The sequence below is a fragment of the Thermobia domestica genome, chromosome 11 (assembly GCF_964235325.1).
Source record: "Thermobia domestica chromosome 11, izTheDome1.hap1.1, whole genome shotgun sequence".
NCBI lineage: Eukaryota > Metazoa > Arthropoda > Insecta > Zygentoma > Lepismatidae > Thermobia > Thermobia domestica.
The window spans coordinates 227,156,633-227,179,629 of NC_137464.1; the positions used below are offsets into that span (position 1 = coordinate 227,156,633).

Below are 22,997 nucleotides of genomic sequence, written 5' to 3' on the forward strand. Positions count from 1 at the left end.
AAAAATCCATTTGACGTAATATCATTCTTTTCAACTTCTCTATCTATTTCCGCTTCCATTCAGCTTCTGAACTAGGCACATCTGAAAATGCAATAGAAAAGACAAGTGTTACATATTTGACGTGTCCTAATTTCATAATCCTAAAGTAAACTTTGTTGTGACTTACATATTTTCGTTTGAGTAAGCATGTTTTCTACCAAGGAAGCGTGACAGAGTAGTAGCGTGCTAGATTTGACTCGGTAGGTTGCGGGTTTAAAACATATTGCTGGCAATCCTGACTGAGATGTTCCTCATTCACACCAGGCAAATGCCGAGATGATATACTTTCAGTAGATCTGAACGAATCCTTTCCCACATGCCCATCTCCGTCCTATACCGGACTGAGCTTTAGATGCCTAAAGGCAATAAATACCAATTTAGAAGCATGTTTCCAAAACAACGAAAGACTACGAGAAAACCAATAATGGTATTAAAAGTAGCTGGGCTAGAAACTTCGGAACCACATATGCCAGCATTGTTCCAGAGACAGTAGATACTTCCTGTCACGTTTTTAAAACTTCTTTCTAGATCACATTGATTCATAATGTTTAACTTTTCATTCATTTGTTACATTTATAGTCCAGTCAAGTACATTTTACATCCATACTTCATAATATTGCTTTTATCCTCCTTATCTTTCATTCTCTTACACTAAACATGGCACTTAATACATTAATTGAGTTATCAATTCACTATTTATACGTTTTACTGCAATTAGCTACTATTGGCAATGTGGTAACATTGCAAGAAAATGTGACTTACACGACACGCATAATGTGACTTACACGACAGGGAAAGAAATGTGACTTACACGACATATTATATTTTGTATTTAAAAGAGTTACACGTATTATTTCAGGACTTTCTGCACGGCCTTTGATTACCATCTGTCCAAATGAAGAAAATTTAGAATAACAGCTTTTTTGTTTAATTATGTATATAAATACATAAACTTATTTATGTTTTCTTGTGACTTACACGACAGCCTACTTGAATAAATCAATTATTATAATTTTCATGCTATTATTAAATTATGTGCAAAACAATGTCACTGATGTAAACACAAACATTACCTTAATAAATACCATACGCGATCTTCACTTACCTACAGGAATTAGCAGGAAAAAACTTTGTGTTAAAATCCAAACGTAGGTACGATATTCTGCGACATGAAAGTGGCCATATTTTACCTCCTGCAGAGCCATCTACAAATCAATGTTGGTATCATCTTGTTCATGTATGAAAAATTCAGCATTTTTAAAAATGAATTTTAATACTTATGTAGGCCAAGGTGAAACTTCAAATTTTTCCTTCGTAGGGTCACTTACCGCGGAATTGATCCACAGTGATGACGAAGTGTAGCAGGCTGACCTATAATGGTTCAGACGTGCTGATAAATATGTCTATGCCGATGCCTTCCAGGCATGAGTTAAATGCGGGGCTAAATGTATAACAGACAGGAGTTATGTGGAAAAGTAAATGTAGTTTCGGCTCCTTAAAATTAATTCTTTACCGGATTGACTTGAATGCCCCTCGCACTTTTACTTTGCATATTTATTAAAATTTGATTAATACATACTATGCAGCGAGATAGAATTTTTATTTTGTAAGCAATATTGATTAGTATTTGTTCAGAATTATATAGTACTTGAAATTTTATATTTAACCCTTGTATGAGCATGCCGAACGTATATCTTAAATTACTGTAGATGTTGTGAATACAGAATTTGAATACACAATTGTGTACTTTTTTTCTTGCAGCCGGCCATCGTCCTGTTTGATCAATTTCTTACTGAATGGTCGCTCAGTTAATCTGGAGATGCCGCGTAAGTCCGGCGGAAGGATTATTTCGCACTTGTTAGCAGCGCACGGAGGAGAGATTTTTATTCACGCTTTGGGAACTGCTCGCAGCGTTTTGGAGGATCCACCGTCAATTAGTGAAGGCTGTGGAGGGAGGGTTACCGATTACAGAATTCCGGTAAGTATTTGCTTTTATTCTCTCAGCTATTTAATTTTCATTTATTTCAATCTGAAATCCTGATAAAAACATCTATGTGGGTTCCATTATAACAAAGGATTACTTAGAACTAAATGAAAGTTTTAGCATTAATCGCGCTCCCATATAACTTTCTTTTCATCTGTAGCAGGGTTGGCTGGTTTAAACCAGCTGTTGTTGTTTTTTTTTTTTTTTTTTCAAAAAAAAAAAAAACTGGTTTAAACAAAAAAAAATAAATAAAAATAAAAAAATAAAACAAAATAAAAAAGAACGAAAAGTGTTTAAGTCTTGTGAACTTCATGGTGACGTTTCCACATATCAAACCATCCACATTATGTTTATCTACTTTTCACCTTTTAATCAAGGGATCCCGTGTTCAGTTCTCGGTCGAACCACAACCCATCTTTCAAGTGTAAACCAAGTAGCGATTCGAAGTGTCCCTTTAAGCGAAAGTCTTCTGCATGGTAACCTTGGTATTTCATAAGGATGTTAAGCCTAAACATACGAAATGAAACCAAATTATATATTTGTACTTGAATGAATGCCTGTTGTTTTATAAAGAAGCCAAGGTTGCTTAAACATATTGATAGAAATTGGCAAAATTTATCAAATGCCTACGTAGCTTCCAACATCAGCTTGGATTTGACGACCTTGTTTTAATTTTACTGAATGATATCTACATATCAAATTTGTAATTTAATACCTCAGTTTTAGCGTAGTGATTATGATACGTTGACCTTAAAATTTTACATACAAATACATTTAAAGTAATAACAGAATTTTCCCAATGGCTAAGGCGGGAGTTTCCCGATTTATATATAATTCTACTTGTGTAAGTGTTTATCTTTTTGTCCTTCTGAAATGACTCTTGACAATTATATTAACAAGTAGGCCTATGTAAAGATCAGTACAACGTATTTTTATCAGGAGTCCTTCGTGAGTGAGTTGGCAATCGCATTTGTGACCAATTAGCCCCGGTTTCGTGTCCAAATGGACAATTTCTCTCGGATGTAAGCCGAGAAGCGGTTTGGATTCCACTTTAAGCTTATGTGACCCCTTCCAGCATAACCTTGTTGTTGCATAATAGCACCAAGGCGAAACAAACTAATTTCTGTCCATATCTAATATAAATACATAGAGTAAATTATTTAAACAAAAAAAACCTGGTTTAAACAAACAAAAAAAAAAATTTTTTTTTTGCGAACCCTACTCTGTAGTCTTTCTCCCTAGCTGCTTTCATTGCGTCCCTATATTCTAGTAAACAGTATGTTCTTTTAAATAGTGTCCTTTTGAGTCAGACATTTCCGGACATTATTTGGCGCCATCGATCCCAGTTTGCGCCAAGTGAACTTTGTGGTGGACAAATACCATGTGCGTGGGTTTTCTCTTGGTTCTCCCGTTTCCTCCTACTTCATTCGTTCTAGCATTCCATTCATTTCTCATAAAAGCACCGCTTCCTTTAGCCTAGCCGGCATAATCGTGGGATGTAAAACGAAAAAATTTCATTTCATTTATTTTTTCCCGGTAACAGCGCACTGCGAACTTACTGGCTGACTCCATATACCAAATCGGGGGACGCAGAGTATAAAGCAGTATTATATTCGAGGAAAACCAATGTATCAGTTTATCAGTACAAAATTAATGATCATAAAATTAAAATGGTTTTGACTAGTAGTAAACTTGGCAGTGTTATGGATAATAATTTACTGTTTAAAGAACATGTTGATAATATTTTGTCAAAAGCCAGAAGGAACTTAGGTCTTATTAAATGGGTAGCAAGATGTTCTGACTTGTAAAGTTTTATATTGTGCTTACGCTGGATCCCACTTAGAAAGCCTGCTTTGATATAGAATAAGAATTTGATCTCGATCTTTCAAGCTATTGAAGCTATTCAAATTTCGTTTTTTGGCCTGGCTTCGATTTAATTTTAAATTTAATACCTTAACCAATGATGTTATTCTTTTGAAACTCAAATTAACTTCCCTCGTTGAAAGAAGAAATTTATAGCGATCAAATTTATTCACAGTATAATTCATGCTAAGGTTGATCTCATCAATTTGTTGTACATCAGAACGCCATCTTTTAACCCTAGAAATTTTTGACTTCTTTCTTGTAACTATAATTTGGTTCGTACTTCAATATATAAAGAAAACTTTTAATACTTAATATTTTTAATTATTGGGATAATACTGTGCTTTTGACAATTTGTTTTTGGCAATATCCGGGAGAGTGTTGGGTTATATTAGTTAGCCGGGCAAAAGGTGTTGATTTTGAATAATCGGACAAAGTGTTGGAAAATAGAAACAACAAATGAAGGATGTCACTGTGTAGAAATAAATAATGTGTAATCGTGTTGATGTAAAAATGGAGCTATAAGTGGCTGAAGTCTTTTGTATGTTAAGGAAAGTTAGAGTCAGTGTGGCAATTGATATTTTAGGATTTATGAGCCAAGCGTGGCTGTTGATAATAAGGTTGAAGAGCCAAGAGTGGCTTTTGATATTATAGTGGCTTATGGTAATGCCAAGTGGGATCATAGTTATTGTGATAGTTTTTGGGATACAGGAAGGCTCCTGTTTAATTGAGTGTATTGGTGTAAGTCAATTAAAGGTTGACAGTGAAAAGAAAGTGGTATAATTCATTTGTAAACTCTAGTACATTTTAGAAGTTAATTAAAATAATACTTTGCTTCCCTGAAGGTACCAAAAATAAACAAACCTAACATTAACAAACAATTTCCTCAAATTAAAAATCAATACGTATTTCAAGAATATTACTAATGAATATTTTTTTCCTAGGGCAATTCTGTGTTTTCATAGAATATTGTTTTGTCAATTTCTACATAAGTTATGTATTTTACTAAGTATTATTTTATGATGTTTTTTCATGTTTTTAATTTTTGTAGAATATTTTATATTACTTTTTTTTACTCACATCTTCTTCTTATTTTAATGTGACTAACTGAAGGTTTTAGTTGTTTCTTGTTTTCCTGAACAATGAGTAAAGAATTAAAAATTATTATAATAAAAAAAAAATGTAATTTAAATCAGTATGTCAAATTACCATATAACTTTTTTTCTTCTTTCTTCTTGGACAATTCTATGCAAGCACAGTGTATTTTATTGTTTAAAATTTACATAACTCTTGTTTTTCTAAATTAATATTTTAATTTGCGTCTTACATGTTTCTTTGTCTTTTATGTGACCGAATCAAGACTTTGACTGTGGTGTCGCTTTCATCGGAAATGAATAAATATTATTATTATTATTTCAGGACTTCGGTGTCTTAATGCACAACAATCGACTTGCTCCAAGCAAAAGAAAATTCACTGATCCAGCGGATAGCCCGTTAAGTAGAATGAAAGCGAGACTGGAAAGGCACACAATGTATTGGCCAATGACGATTTCTGGTACTTTCATCTTTAATATTAAAAATGTAAGTATTTATTTCATAAGTTACATTTTAGTGGTTCGAAAGGAAAACTTATATTTTTATATGCTTTCCAATGTATAATGTTTGCTTCTCATGCACATCATTTTGGTTAATTCTTGTTTTATGTAGTTTCAGTGATTGACATTTTGAGTGTTATTCTTTTAAAATGAACAAGAACACTACCCACTAGCTTTTGTAGGGTTGTCAGTGGCAGTATTGTGGAACCACGTGAGAGCAGAAGTTAAAAAATAATAATAAATAAAAATAAACGATAAAACTTGTCAAAGTCGCAATGAAGATCCAAGTTTAAGCTTTTAAGATGAACTTCGCAACATTAGAAGGTAAAGCTGAACAATGATTAGACACTAATAGTTAATAAAAATTCTCATACGTTAAAATATCCAAAAGACATATGATCACAAACCTTATGTCATTTAGATGTTTTGACATACGAGAAATTTTTATTATTTTTAGTAGATGTGCATCCTATCGTATCAGTTAGTGATTAATCGAATTTGATATATTTATGCGCTGACTTCATTCTATTTCCTTTGAATCTTCTACGTACTCTGGTAAAAGTACAATAGTCCACTGATTTCTCTATATGGAGGAACCATAGTGCAGTAGCAATCATAAAAAGAAAACAAATTTTATATATATAATTTTCCCTCTTTTCTCATAAAGAGGAAGGAAAATATAAGACTTTTCGATTTGTACCTAGTCTTAAGACTGAATAGCCTGTGATGGAGGGAGGGGTTTAAAAAGAATGCTTTAAGCTGTACATGATAGATTACTGTAAGCAAAAAATCAGTCTCTATATCCCAGGGAGACAGACATAATGTCTGCTTAAAACTATGTTAAATTTGGGAAAAAATACGTAGGTTTACCAAAAAGCCTCCCTGAAGATTTTTTATCAGTTTTTTTATATACTTATTTTTAGCACTCAAAAGAGGTCTTCCTCTCCGTTTCCATTAGTTGTATTACGTTCATGTAAATGAATGACATTTAAAATCTGTGAACTCAAAACTCGTAGTAAATTACCTGTCTTTGCGTCCAGTAGTTCCAATGAAACGTGTAACTGTAGTGTAAACTATTTCAACTCTACTTGCCTCCTTAAGGGCGAATTTTACAAAAGCGCTTTTTTTTTACGCGAAGTGTAGGATTTAAAGGGAATATTTGTACAAGATTCAAGTATTTGGGTCCAACGGTTTCGAAGACCTGATGAAGGGCGAACATTCTTAGCAACAGTTCGCCAGTAATATTTTATTTAAGCCTTTGTTTCAGGCGTATAAATGTATGATTTTCTTTGTGTAAGTTTTGCATATACGCGGCATGGACATTAAATTTTGACTTCTACGCCATATATTTGTAATTTCATACACAAGTATAAAACATTCGCACAAAAGTCAATATTGTTTGTGTATGGTAAATCGTACACGCGGCGCTGCATGGGAGAACCATGTGTATGAAATTCCATACGGATAACAGTCAACGTGTTAATTATGTGTAAAATGAGGAAATAACCAACAATTTTGGTATCAGATCATATGTAGGTAATGACAGGTAATAAATTTAAAATGTTTGAATAGTAATTGAAGACAATTCACATTCTCATGCTTCATAAATATTTCAAGGCTGAAGCTTAAGAGGTTCGTTGGTAGACGACGATGTCGAAGGTCAAGAACGGACTGCAAACATATGTGATGTTGGCATTAGAACGCAGCATATATGTAAAAAATATAAATGAAAAAGAAATTACTTTTTGTTGCAAACTATGAATTTCCAACAAGAATATTCCTTCACATTAAATTGAAAAGAAAAAAGAAAAGAAAGAAATTTCTGATATTCCGCAGAAAGAATTTGACGCTCCCATGAGTTGCCGTCCCTTAAGGACTTGCCTAGTGGGCCTGTTTGGTAATTCGCCACTGAATATACAGGTTATTTAAAAATTTGCACGTACAATTCGTACTTTCTGCTTTCAAAGGATACAGCGCTTTAAAGTGGAGCAGCATGAAATGAATTTTTTGATAGGTTTCTAGATCAGGTTAAGTGGCTATATCGTTATCATCTTTCATAGTTATCTCTTTTTTAATACTTATAAGATGTACATGAATATTACTGTTAGAGCGAGCATTGGTCTTAAATTCTAATTTGTCTATCTGTAAGCATATGGATATATAATGAACTTAAGTAGGGAGTAAATTGTTGATTTACGAATAGAGAGGACGGTGACTCAGTGATAGAATGGTTATTTCTGGTGCAAAGAGTCCCTAGTTCGATCCCATGCCATATATAAGATAGTGTAATTTATCATCCGTCTTCCTTAGCCTAAAGATCATCACTATGGGAGTAAAATGAATAATTCCATTTTTTTTTTCTTTACTTGAAATCAGATAAAAACACTGACAAACGAAAGTAAACTATCCGCTCTTTCACTGACGTTTTATCAGCCAGGAAACTGAAGAAAGGTTAAATAAGTATTGGTATGTAGACTTGAAGTGAGGGAAGAAGATTAAAATCTTTTCTATAAATCTATTCTCCCCGTGCGAGAAACGGGCACTGCAGCTAGTTTACAATGCAAATGCATTTTGGCAAAGCACGGTGTATTTAAGGAGACTTAAAGAAGAAATGAGTAAAATTTAAAACAATTGGAATCTGTCTTGATTTCAAAGAAAATTGAAAATGTATATCCGTATAAATCAATTAGGTAAAAAAAAATAAAGATGCCGTATGTAGTCAATACGATAAAAATGAAGGTGAACATCTGGAAGAAAATCTTCCGAGGGAGGTTTTCGTTGTGCCGTTAAAAAGAAATGCAAAACGAAGTAATTAAATGTATCTGTGAAACAGAAAAATATTTTGTTACCCTATAAAGTTACTTTTTAAAAAACGTTGGGAAAATCAGGTGCAGTAAACTTTCCAAACAAGGAATATAGCAAGAATGAAAAACGCTTGTTTCACCGGCCAACTAGCAAACAATAATCTTAGAGAAAGACGTATAAAATGGTTCTGTTTGAATATGGCTATTAAACCAAGCTAAAATTTAGAACGAAACTATTTATGAATATAAAAGCTTTTTATGTATAGTTAGAAACCAGTGAGAAGTTGCTTATTCTTCTTAGTAAATATGTATGGAGACCATGAAAGGAAATTTATCAACAACAGTTAAGGAGTATATAAAGTATGCTGAAAAGGAACATCCAACTTCTGGACAGTCACAACATTTAAAATGCAGTAATCTACATAATATTAACAGAACAAAAAAAATGTTTAATTGGACTAATGATGTCAAATCAATTAAGGAGCTATTTTTTTTTTTTAACGAAAATTAAAAGCCTGGGATTAAACTTGTGCAGAAGTCAACTGCAATAGAATTGGACGAAACCTGTTTAATAGGGACCCTAACTTCCTCCTGAATATCGTTACTGAGGACGAGAGATACTTTTTAATACATGTCATAAAAAGTCAGAGTGCAGAGAGGAAGTCTTCTGACTCTCAACAAGCTTTTTTGTATATTAAAAAAAAACGGAAGTCAAAATCCAAAATCACGTTTTTTTTTTTTTTTTTTTTTTTTTAAGATATTAAGAGCATTGTGCATAAGGAATTTGTGCTTACAGGATAAACAGGTAATGCTTATTTAATCTTGAGGTACTGAAGCGATTACTGAACGTATCACACTTGTAAAGCCCAAGTATCGGGATGATCCATGACAATGCCACAAATTAGAAGGCAATGATTGTGCAAGACTTTTTGTTCCAATAAATAAAATAAAATCTGTGTATTATACCACCCTACCTATTCACCAGATATAGCCCCGTGCGATTATTTTCTATTTCCGAAACTCAGTCTGCACTCAAAGGCTCGTACTTTGATGACGGAATGCCATCAAGAGGCCGGGATACTATCCCTCAATTCGAGTGGAGGCGCGGTGGTTCAGTGGTAGAGCGTTCACCTCCGGTGCTTGGGGTCCCTGTTTCGATCCCAGCTCGCGCCGTGTGGACTTTGTGGTGGACAAACACCGTGCTCGTGGGTTTTCTCGGGGTTCTCCCGTTTCCTCCCACTTTCTTCATTCCACCATTTGACTCATCTCTCATCATCACCGTCTCCTTTAGCCTAACCTGCATAACCGTGGGACGTAAAACTTAAAGATTTCATTTCATTTTATTCCTCGATTCGAGGTTAGGTCTGCCGCACCAAAGACGAGAACGTTAACTGTTTAGTTATTAGGGAGCGAGCTAATCCGTTCCAAGATATACGCGGACGAGTAAGGAGGTAATACTTACATTTAAGAGTTGTTAGACTTGTCATTTATCTGTTAAATGAAATTCTCAAATAATTCAGAATTGTGTACTGATCAATGAAAATAATCTCTTATCTTTGTATCCACTTAAGACATATAATTGTGTATTATTTCAACACATGAATTTACAGTAGGAGCTTAAAAACTGGATTTTTAAGCAGCTCCCGTTTTTCTTTTATTTCACAGCATTGCACAAAACCTCAAAGAAGAAATCGAAACAGCGGTGGTGTCACTAACAGTCAGTGCTAATTAAATTACTATATTCAGGGAATACAATTTTCACGAAAAGTAGCAAAATACAGAATGTTAGTAAATAGACAAGTTTTCGTACATAATTAACTTATAACTACTATATCGTCATAAAGGGACGCTTTATAAGTCTTACACATTAGTGACGTTCTTGTGAACATAATTTTCTGTGAAGCGTTGTTAAGTATTTAGTTCTTTGTGGATATTCAAATCGTTGCCTACATTCTTTTCGCTGAAGGATACAAAGTGCAGACAATTTTCAATAAATAGCTAAGTGCAATTTTTTTGGGGGGGAGGGGGGGGGTACATTTCATACATTTGCTTTTCCGGTTATAGTGGATTCTTGTAAGAGCCCAGTATTTAACGAGGTAACGATACTTAAAAAGGTACAAATATTATTGAAATTATAATATATATAATTATTATATATATTATAATTTCAATACATATTTGTGTCTTAAGTAGATACGAAGGTAAGAGATTCTTTTAATTTTTCCAAATGTATCCTGTAGCATATTTAAGTAAATATTTGTACTGATCACTGTAAATTACTATAGATACTAAATTATGTTCATATCTAATTATAATATTTAAATATTTCTATTCATTTCAGTATATCGACCCATTACCAACGCTTATGGTGAAGGCTGAATTATCTGAAGACGAAGTAATCACATGTCAACAGGTGATTTATAACTTAATTGGACTAGAAGCCAAGAATGAGCCTTTGCAGACATTGAACATAGGGCAAAGAGGAAAAGGACCCAAGAGGCAAGTATAATTATCAATAAATTCGTGTATGTAACAGTATGCTTGCATTAGTTTATTAAAATACAAGTTTAGGGTAGTATGAAAATGAAATAAAATTATATATTTCAGTTTTACGTCCCACTATTATGTCGGGTAGATTAAATGGGACGTGGCGATGAAAATGAGTGAAATAGTAAAATGAAGAAAGTGGGAGGAAACAGGAGAAGCCCGAGGAAACCCACAGACGTCGTGTTTGCTTACTAGCCGGGATCGAGCCAAAGACCTCATGCACGAGAGGTGAATACTCTACCATTGAGCCACCGTGACTCTTCGGAATTTCGTGTCCTACCTTTAGTGTAGATATCTAAAAAGTACTTTCTGAATTTGCAAGTGAACCGGTAAAATAAAACCACTACATTCCCGTTCATTTCTAAAAGCATTATAGTTTTTTTATAGAGATCAATGCACTGATGAGCCAAGATGGCTCAGATATTTCACATGCTTAAATGATTTTTGATATGGAACAAATGAAGCCCTCATCAAGTTTAGAATAGCATTATCTATCTTAAGTAATTACGATATGTATTTTTGTAAATACAGGGTAGCTATGAAGTCTAGAACCTATCAGAAAGCTGATGAACATCAGGCTACTTTAATGCAAAATGTGCTTTACATTCCCAACACACTTCTTCGGACCTGCCGTGTTTCTTTCAATTCCCATGAACATGTGAGAATTCAGAGCAACTGTTTAATGTCCACCTTTTTCTGGGGAGAATTCAGATACAGTAGTTTCATAATAAGTGCCACAGATATCAAGTCCATGGTGTAAACGACAGATTACTATGTTGCCCATTTTACAGATCTCTCTCTCTCTCTCAATCCATATTTGGGAAACTAGTGGCATACACTTTCTATATTGTGAGGTGGCATCCCGTCATGCTTAAACGAATCTGAATTGGTGCAGATCACATCGAATATTGGTACCATTTCGTCACATCAGGAAGCAATATTTTTATAAACACTGTCCATTCAGAAAATGAATTAGCAATATGCGTATCCCATATTCCACATTAAACTATCAATTTTGAAGAAAATTTGTAAGTTATCAGTGAAGCACTAGAAGATTGTGTTTGACCAGTTTCTGAAACTTCCTTAGTTTACTTGCCCAGTAATGTGAAATCTCTTTGCATTTGAGGCAAACAAAATAAATAAATTCTGTGGGCAAAATTGTTTTCCGGTGGCTGCGGCAAAATTTGCAACTTATGACGGAAGTTTCTGCTTCTTCAAAATTTTGAGCGCTATGCTGCGGGAAGGCGGATTGCAGTGATTGAGCACCTCTTTAATTTTGTACGCTAGAGGTAATTTTTGTACCAAATACGCTAGAGGTAAAACTTTATGCTATATTTCCAGACGTTTTGTTGTTCTCTCCAGCATTTTTTTCCCTTTGTTTTGCATTCTCTACATTGCGATGAGGAGCGATCCGTGACTCTAAAGCTAAGTATTTTGGTTTATTGTTTACAGTATCTGTATTCCCAAACAATCATTATATATATATATACTTTTATTTTCATTTATTTAAATATGCATTTTTTTCAAACGTTGTTGCAGGGAAGAGCAGTACAGAATACTATGGAGTGAACTTGAAACATTTCTACGCGCCAATTCTCATAGCGAACAACATAGTCGTGTTTTACGCTGCCTGCTGGAGGTCAGAAGTAAGACTTCGGACGTAAAGTTGGAGAAGAACTCGAACAAAGATGAAAAAGTGGAACTGGATCAAGCACTTCGAGAATTAGATCAGTAAGTAAACGTATTTTGAAATTATTGACATATCGAAATTACGTGAAATGAAGTGTCTTTTAAGGATAATGATTTAAAGTTTCGCCATACACCTATATTCTCCCAAAGGAGGCGGATGATAAATGCATGACAATGGGGATGAAAAAGTTAGTAGAATGGGAAAGTAGGAGGAAAACTCCAAAAAGTTACAAACATAATATTTACCACAAACACTTAGAGCGAGGGTTCCTTTGCGCTAGAGATGAACACACTATAGCGGAGCAATGAGTCTTAATAAAAGTCTCTAACTATCATAGAATGTTATGAAAAGCAGCACTGATTGTTCACTGCAGTTGCTTGAACTTGGTTATGTAGTGCGTGACCAAAGTGGCAAGCGTCGTGGGTGTGTCGTGAGGAAGATGATGACGACGTATAAAACTTACGAAACATCACATTGCGAAGAGGAACAGTGGTCGGAAGAAAACCCTCAGTGACAGGTCCATCCGGACATTAAATTAGATTGTCACTCAGAACCGTCGTGTGACTGCGGTGCAAGTCACGGAAGAACTCCTACCAGCACCTCCTACAACCTGTGTCGACAATTACAGTTCGCTGCGAGGCACAGGACATCGACGTACGAGGTTGGGTTGCATAGATGAAACTGCTGATAAGAGATTATAACACTTTAGCATGACGCCGACGATGCCGTAATCATTCATGATGACTGGAAACATGTGATACGGTCGGATGAGTCGTAGTTTACCTTACCTCAAATCACGGGCCGTGTTAATGGGGAATGCCTAAAGAAGGATAACCGTTATATATATGGCGGTGTCTCAGTAATGCTGTAAGTCGCAATATCCTGGTTTTCAGTGGTCCTGTTCTGACGCTTGTCTGTCACGTCATTGCCCGTCATTATGTCGTCATTTTATTAGAGCATGTGCATCTTATAGAATATGTATTTCCAGTTGCTATGCCAACCTGGCGCCCGGGACTTTTCGATCCTTTTTTTTTTTTTTTTTTTTTTCGAATATGAAACTAATTACTATTTTGTGAGAAGAATGAACTAATTATATGTGTCGGTCACATGGAATTGGGAGTGCCTTTCTTCTCTTTCCACGTCTTGCATGAATATCTGATAGACACTGGAATCAATAGATTTATTTTCACTGTTGAAAGATTGTTGCGGAAAATATACAGGGTGGACCATTAAACTTGGAATGCCCTTGTAACTTGTAAACTAATAAATAAAACTTGATGAAATTTTGCAACATGCAAACATCAACAGGAACATTGTTGGACATGCTGTCCAATATCCCACGCAATTAACAGTATTGTCAACTCAAAATTATATTCTTTAAATGGCATTACGTCAGATAATTACACATTTCAAATCTCAATGTTAAACAAAAGCTTACATCACTTGTACTATTCAGTGTTACGACCTAAGGGCGCAAAAGTATCACAAACGTCCTTAAACATCCAAATTTTAGAGGCCTCTACAACAATAATGCAAGTGAGACGGATGTGACAATGAACATCGGAAGTACTTTAGTGTCGAATACTATGGGCAGGATATGACTTATTTCTAACGAATAGGAACGAAGTTACAAGGAATAAAAACATGCGACTTTCTTCAAAAGGTTTTGTTTCGAAAGAGTGCTTAGATATTTATCATATCCAATGACGTAGATGGTTTTCAATAAACGTAAAGATCATAATATCGTTTACAAGAATTTAATAACTGAAGCCCTTTCGGAGGTATGAAAAACGTAGGTAAAGATTGATACTGCTTAAAATGTAGTTGTGGGACATTGTTTTAAAATATGTAATTTACGTTGCATTTATAACATTAGAGCAATAGCCTTTTAGTAGTTGTAATTACATGTTCACTCTGTTTCATAATTTTTAGCAATACTGCAAACTTTATCAAAATTCCGTATTGGTAAATATATGAATCAACATATATAATAGTAGTAATAATAAAAGCAAGTTAAGATAACTAATGCTCGCAAAATTTTGTACACGCCTCTTTAGGACAGGACAAAAATAATCGTGGGAGGGTGTTAAAAATGTGTTTGTATGAATTAGAGGGAATGAGTGTGGAAGTTTGGAAACTGAAAAACTTAGTTTTCAAATTCTTTCTGTTAAGTAAAAAGTTACTGGCATCCTTTGCTGGACTTGCGTATATGAATTTGAAATAAGAACAGGATCATTATTGCAAAAGTTACATTAAGAATAATGTACAACTGACTCCCAAATGTTACAACTGATGAAGGCTTTTATCCGACCAGAAGGCTTTTAGGGTTGTGAATGGGCGTATGTAAGTTTGTACAATCAGAAACAATATTAAATATAGGTTCGAGCTATTATTTCTTATACCTCCAACCTATACTTAATTTTGTTTTTGACTGTACATGAGGTAAGAAGATATAGTTCTAAAGCAGAAACTAATGCTTTCTTTTGTACGCACTCATCAATATGATTTTTGTTTTCTTTTAACAGGTTTAGTGCCAGCAGTGATATGAATGATTTCCCGAGAGCAACTGTGATACGCGCCACAACAGATTCTCCAATGTCACCACCACCAGTGAAAACCCCACGTGTAATAGGCTCGTTGTGTGGCCCGAAAACAGTGCTTGACTTGTGGTTGAACAAGGCGAATGCAGATCATACGAGAAGACGACCTGAGTTCTATGGACAACAAAACTCGGAAGGTGGAATCGCGAAGTTGTATCCTAACCTAAAGAACGATCTGGACCTTGAAGGGTATTAAATTGATTTTGTTCATAGTTACAAATGCACTCATGCCCATACTATCAATGTTCGAAGTAGCAGCATGATGTTAACCTAGAATTCCCTTGCCTGTTATGCTTCTTTACTAAACTTTATCCATTGTAATGCCTTTTATGTAGCATGTTGCATGAAACTGTTCTACTTCCCTCTTTGTCTTGTGATAGAAATTATTGATTACTAACAGAAAACATTTAATTATTTTTGTACGATATTAAATTAACATCTAAAATAAAGAATGAAAAAGAAACTTGTGCCTTCTGTGAAGTTAATCCTGCTATCTCTGTCATATAACTTCCTTACTGTATTATAATTATTTAATTTTGTATTATTACTTATATATATATCGGGTGTCTCAAAAGTCCCCTGACATAAGGTAACTGTTATTATTAGTTACAACAAAACGTAAGAGGAGAAACTGTCTGCAAATATGATGTTTTCAGTCTAAAGTGAAGGAATTTTTTAAATCGGATGAGCCGTTTTGGCTGTACACTCTTTATGCCCCAATGTTAAATGAAAATGCAACGTTACCATTTACCTGAACCCACAACATAAGTGAATGAAGTTACTGTCTTTTACGTTAACGTGTTGATGTGCAGCCTCCATTTCAAACATGTCCCCATTCACTTTATGTTGTGGATCCAGGTAAATGACAACGTTGCATTTTCATTTAACCTTGGGCGCATAAAGAGTGTACAGCCCAAACAGCTCGCCCGACTTTAAAAATTCTTCACTTTAGATTGAAAACATCATATTTTCGGCCGGTTTCCCCTCTTATGTTTTTGTCGTAACTCTGATAATAACAGAGTTACTCTATGTTAGCGGACTTTTGAGACACCCTATACATATATATCATCTCATCTGTGACTATTAGATTTTTACCTAGAAAGGAGTCACCTAAAGCCACCAAATTTCGTACACCGATAATAAATCTTCACCAGATACAATTTCAGACATAACCGTTGTTTTCTATTTTCGTCTCGAGGAATGATTTCGGGGCAGAAAACACGCTCTGGAGGTTCCAAAGAGTATAGAGTATCACAGAAGCACCTCAAGTTAGATAACCCACACTACTCTGTGGTGTTGTGGGTTACATAGTATTCAGACCGTGCAAATAACGGACACTTCTGCTAGTTATAAATAAAAAAAATAAAAAAAGATGTTTTCTTTTTTTCAAAACACTGATTACTGGAGTGTAGGAAATTGAGTTCCGGTCTAATAATTACCAAGTAGATTCTGTACTACTGGTCCCAGCGATCTGTTACTGTATGTCAAGAAAATATTTTTAAATCGTTTAAGGGAAAGCCTAGTGGATACAGCTACTATGGATTAAAAGCTTCAATTTAACTTGGGCCATTAACACTTTTCATTATATATCCTCGGATCTATGGAGATTTTTAGAAAAAAAATCAATGCAAATAACAGGCATGTTAATGCAACTATAGCAATAAAAGATTCATGTGCATGTTAAAGTTCTAATTTATTAGACCTGCAAACTATGCTATGCATAAATTTTGGGAAGTCTTATAGAAAAGCTATGTCCGTCCGTCTGTCAACAGGTATCAGAGCAAAAACGGTAAGAGAGATCGAGAATCAGTTATTTGCAATCGATTTAGCGTCTCAAGAATAGGCTGCATTCCCTTTCGCTAATCCTCTATTCAAACTGGAATTAGTAGAAATCAACCGTTTCATGTTTCAATGTCGAACGTCATAGATCAGAAACGGTAACAGATAAAAGACTTTTCTTTTAATCGATTCAATGTTTAAAGGTGTGGATTCAGCGTTCGAGGAACAACTTCTATCATTTATTTTATTCTTCTATTGCAACCAGTTCTGCTTCAAGTTCGAGCGTGTACACTTTAGGCGGATGTAGGAGACCCAGGTTCGATTTCAGACGAGAGCTCATTGTGGTTTGGAAATGAGATTAAATTAAAGCTTTCAGTTTTACGTCCCACAGTTATGCCGGCTTGGCTAAAGGAGACAGTAATGATGAGAAATGAATGAAGTGGTGCATAGTTTTGAAGAAAGTCGAAGGAAACGTGGGAACCCCGAGAAAACCCACGCATGCGGTGTATGTCCACTACAAAGTATACTGGGCACGAGCTGAGATCGAACCAGAAACCCCACGCACCAGAGGTGAACGCTGTACCACTGAGCCACCGCGGTCCCTCGTTATGGTTTGAATTCCAAGTGAAGCTGTATATCCTCGTCTCATGTAGTTTTACTGCTGAAAGGGGCGTTAAATTCAAAATCAATTCAGATCATATCAAATTTCAAGTTTGATTAATAAATTCAAAACGTGAAACGAAACACACGTATTGTAAGTTCTACAATATCATTAGAGTTTAATGGGAAAAAAGTGTTCAAAGGTGAGACGTAAATCAATCAGCAGACCTCACCGAGTTAAACAAAGTTACTTGGGTGAATGTAAAACTTCATGCATAGTTTTGAAGAAAATCAGTTGTATTTTTAATCTTAAAATTTGATGTTGTACGACAGCCAGACTACGTATGAAGGTGAAGCTGACATTGAAGTATACTATCATTTAGTTCTTTAATACGACACTAGGAAGACAAATGTGCATCCTATGGTTAATGAGATATAGTCTAAAATTATGATTAACTTGCATACTTTAATTTCTGTTCGGGGGGCGCGGTGGCTCAGTGGTAGAGCTTTCACCTGTGATGCTTGGGGTGCAGGGTTCGATCCCAGCCCCCGCCAAGTGAACTTTGTGGTGGACAAACACCGTGCTCGTGGGTTTTCTCGGGGTTCTCCCGTTTCCTCCCACTTTCTTCATTCCACCATTTCACTCATCTCTCATAATCACCGTCTCCTTTAGCCTAACCGGCATAAACGTGGGACGTAAAACTCAAAGATTTCATTTCATTTTTTTAAAATTTCTATTCAATGATAATATTGTTTAAAGGTAACACATATATTGATTGATAGATCATATTAAACTGAACGAAATGGAATACTTTGAGGATGAATTCTCATGCGTAGTTTTCGAGAAAATCGAGGGAAGAAATTTATAGCGCTAAAAAGTATCTCGTTAGTTACCAATGATAATTGACACTTTTTTTTTATTTTGCTGTTATTTGTGGTCACGGTGGCTCAGTGCTAGAGCGCTCATGAAAGGAGTCCCCAATTCGATCTCCGGACAAGTAAGTTTGTGGTGGACAACATCGTGTCCGTAAGTTTTCTCGGGGTACCTCTCGTTCCCCTTTCACATTCTCATTCCACCATTTCTTCCATAATTATTCACTTGCCGTAATCACCCGTCTCCCTTAGCCCCAAGAGCCTTGTAAAACGTTACACTCAAAGATTTCATTTCTTGTCCTCCGCCAAAGGTGCCATATACACACATCTAATAACCACAAAAAAGTACTCCTAATAGTTTCGCACATAACATTTGCAATCCAGAACTTCATAAGGAAATTGATTATTAATATAATAAATTACAACTTGAATATGTCCATGAAACTTAATTGGTCATTTTCATTAACGTACTGATAACTGCATTAACACTTGTTACTCTAATGTGGAAACTAAAAGCTGGTAAAATATCAAGAACAAAATCCGTCAATATTTCCTTCCTTCACCACGTTAGAGCCAGGTGAGTAAATATTAGTATTTATTATGACATTGTTCTCCGTTTACTACGTATTATTTGTAAAATAATTTGTGCGGCCGCCATAGTCAATTTTGAGATAGCACGTTCTTATTAAAGAGTAACAGATATGCTTGTGGAAATTTGTACAGGTGTCTCTGATGTAGATGCTAAAACACATATCTATCAGCAGCGTTCTTTGTACTAGTGGTCCAGCTTTCTTGAAGGTGAGATAATGTGATGGGGAACTAGGATTGATCATGCATGATCGTCTATGCACCCACCGACTGCATTTAATTGAATCCCCTGCAGTGGTTCGGAGCCTACGTTAATAGTAGTAGGTTCCGTCTTTCATAAGTTCGGCGTTGCATAAGGACACAACGCGTCAAAACCGACCAGCATTTTGGTGGTTGGCTGGATTTCAGGAATATTCCGTTCTCAATACCAAATCAACATCAGTAGTCGACCTACCATTTAAGGTGCAATCCTCAGTTTCTTTTCTTCTTAAGTATTAATCAGTGACCGAATTGTTACAGCATGAGGCGGCATACTAGTAGTAAATTAAGATACTAAAATACATACCAGCGGTAAAATAAATAAATAAAAATAATCTGCTAAATAGAAGTATATCTACTAGTAGCACGTGTCTGTGTATACCAGCTTACTAATAGTGATTTATTTCCAATTCAGTCCCTGGTGAAATGTGGATAGTTCTTTCTTGTAAGGAGTTTGGTTTACCAAAACTCCTGTATATACATATATAATATATATATATATATATATATATATATATATATATATATATATATATATATATATATATATATTATCCTGTTAGTCTGTGTGTCCGGTAGTCCGTACGGGAGAGAAAAAAATTCAACTACTTGATTGATCACAGTCAATTTTGGCCACAATATAGAACCTCAAAAATCAGGAATCGGTTTCATTGATAGAGGCTGTATTCAATCCGGAACTGGTATAATCAACCATTTCCGGTTTTTAACTTTGTTCGTTAATAAAGCAAAAAGGGCAGTAAATGATGAGAAGCTGTTTCCTATAATCCATTGAGCGTCCCAAGAGTACTTTTCATCTCTATCCTTAACTCTCGACTAAAACCGGAAGTGATTGAAATCCACTACAGCTTCCGGTTTCGTTATTGATTACATAGGGCAAAAACGATAAGTGATAGCATTTTTTTTGGGAATCGTTTAGTGTTGATGTTTTCTCTTAATCCTCTATTCACAGTGGAAGTGGCAGAAATGAACCACTTCATGGTTTTAACGTTCATCACTATAGAGTAAAAACTAAAATCCACAGTGAGATGTGGTTTTCTGCAATCAATAAAGTATCTCAAGAATATATTCCACTTCTCTAATCTCTCTACTAGAACCAGAAGTGGTAGATATCTACCACCACTTCCGGTTTCAATAGTAATTAAGAAAATATCACACCATATAAGTTCCTTCGCGTTGTATACACTTGACACTGCTACTTGTTCTGTACACAGAAGCAAGCTGCGAGCAGCCAAATTCAAGGTATTATTCTGAACATAACTGCTTGAAGATGTTTCTACGAAGGTACAAAGGAAATGAAATTTCGCAGACGATAATAATTTACACAATGCTTTAACAGGTCAATTATTTTATTATTCTAATATAGAAGGCGTTATTATGCATCCCTTAAAATTTTACATTGCCTCCTATTGGGAATCACTTCTACATCAAAAGCAGGAGTTCTGGCTATTTAGTCACGAGAGAGTCTCAATAAGCTATGTCTCTCAAGTGTTATTTTTTCACTATAATTATTTTTAATGGAACTACGACTCTTAGTGTATCTTTGAGAAAGCTGAGAAAATACTTTGTATTGATCTTCTGATCACATTATTTATATTATTAACGAAGTTTCTGACAGAATTACTTTACACTGGAATGAAAAAGATGGAAAAATTTTAGAATTTGGAAGGAAGGCATCTAGGGTCTAGTACTTAAGGTTACAGTGCGAGCGTTCCACTGGTGGATCTGAAAAATGGGAGCATAAGCTAAGATAGTCTCAACACAGTCTAAATAACTTCTCCACTGTAAATCTAAAAGATCTTGCTACTATTATATGAATGTACAGTCACTATCATTGCTTGTAGTTATACTCTAAAATGTAAACCCCTCATTAATACTTGACTATCAGTAAATAAACTGTCATACTCAATCTAGCTTAAATGCGATCTATTTAAACTATTCTAGCTTCAGCTAAAACTTAGGCATATTTGGTAACTCAACTTTTCGAGTATTGGGATTCTAGCTCTCGTGGTGGTGGTGATTTTTCTTTTTTAGCCATAATCTTTTCGTTTCTTATACTTCTACGTAATGTTAGGCAAGGAGTAATTATAACATCTGATATATATATGCATATACATCATAATATATGACAACATTTATGCGGATATATCCACATTTTAAGAGTAAAAAATCTCCATCCGAAATTATTCCCTAAATTGATCACATTTTCTGAGCTCAAGTATATTTTCTTTCTAATGCTGTCCATCGTATTCACATATTGGTACCAGCGTTGAACGTGAAATATGCAGATTGGCTATCTTGGCATTACAATCGTTCCCCTAGTGCGTTTTTTTTTTTCTTTATTTCCTTCCGTATCTGTACTTCCGGTCCTTTGTGCCGAGCTTTGCTATGCTAGAGTTGTGTCAACATATTGTCATATTTAAATATTTAAATGATTAGGCACACCGTGATTCTATTTTGTATTATTGTGCTTATTATATGCTTTCAGCATATCAGCCATATAAGGAGGACAATATACAGGGTGGACACAAAATCTCTCTCTGATAACAAACATTAATAACAAGAAAACTGTCGATGATAGAAGCATGCGGTTTGCGGTAAATAATAGGAAAACTCAAAAAGTTTTTTTTTTTTAAAAAAAAAAAAAAACCTGATTTAGAGAATCTACACTAGTTGCCCATTAGTGCTCCATCAGTTACCCTTGCGATGTCACATGCGAAACTTGCGCGTCAGGAACGGTCTTCTTGTGTTAACGCATGAAATCTGCATCATGTATGCGTATAACTTCAAATGTTTGTGTAAAATTTTTAACACAGTTGACTTCGGGATGTCCAGTTCACGTGATATGCAACGCAAGGATTTTCGTGGGCCTCGGGTTAAAGCAACACGAATAGCTTCCACACGTTCCTCACTAACACTCGGTCTACCGCTTCTATCACGATCTAAAATACTTCCTGTTGCAATAAACTTGCTTGCCATTCCTTTATGCTCTTAACATCTGGTGGCTGCTGTCCATATTCCATGCTTGCCAGCGACCTGGAAAACCTGAAAAACCTGGAAATGTCAGGGAAATTGATTTGTGTCAGGGAAATACTGGAAAACTTGGAAATGTCAGGGAATTTTGTATACTGATGACATTAATTAAAAAAAAAAAAAAAAAAAACTTCAAAAATTATTGAAAACTGCCCATTAAAACACAAAATAGTGCGAAATCTGTCATGTCTTATTCTAAGTAAAATTTGTATTAACCAAAGTGTAAGCGAAGGAAAGATGTATAATGTTCTTGAGGAACTCCATAACAAGAATGTAGTTGTAGCTGCCAAAGCTGAAAAGTAAAACATCAATTTTCCAAATTATGTGTTTCAGTAATAAAAGAGAAGAACAAATTCGAATCATTTAATGTACACATAGGTATTTTAAATGTCTTTTATTGAAGTCTACATGATAATTGTGAATTCGTTGATTTGTGGGACATAATTATAATGTTACCTGCCCTTTCCCATGGAAATACTTCCGTTGAGAAGGATTTCTCAGTTAACAATGACGTGCTGGTGGAAAATATGCATGAAGAATCTTTGGTGGGTGAGTTTACGAGTTGTTGATGATACTATAAAGTGTGCTGGATGGCCCCTTGGTATTTATATAGACAAAAATGATTCAGTACGTACGTGGATCATATGCACGTTATGAAGAAGCCATGCAAAGGAAAAGGACAGAAACCACTGGAAACGAATCAAAGAAAAAGGAAAATAAGCACAT

The 22,997-nt window shown here is 35.0% G+C and overlaps 1 protein-coding gene across 2 annotated transcripts in view; it reads left to right on the top strand.

Moving 5' to 3' along the window:
- The window catches only part of asun (integrator complex subunit 13 asun), a 67,735-nt gene that overhangs the window by 34,662 nt on the left and 10,076 nt on the right, over positions 1-22,997 (top strand). For both annotated transcript variants that reach the window (XR_014127518.1, XM_081731738.1), the window contains exons 9-13: positions 1,801-2,017; positions 5,306-5,467; positions 10,627-10,784; positions 12,372-12,563; positions 15,048-15,311. Coding sequence is in view for 1 of the 2 variants with exons in the window: in XM_081731738.1 (XP_081587864.1) it covers positions 1,801-2,017; positions 5,306-5,467; positions 10,627-10,784; positions 12,372-12,563; positions 15,048-15,311 (993 nt within the window). In the remaining variant the exon portion in view is untranslated. The remainder of the gene's footprint in view (positions 1-1,800; positions 2,018-5,305; positions 5,468-10,626; positions 10,785-12,371; positions 12,564-15,047; positions 15,312-22,997) is intronic.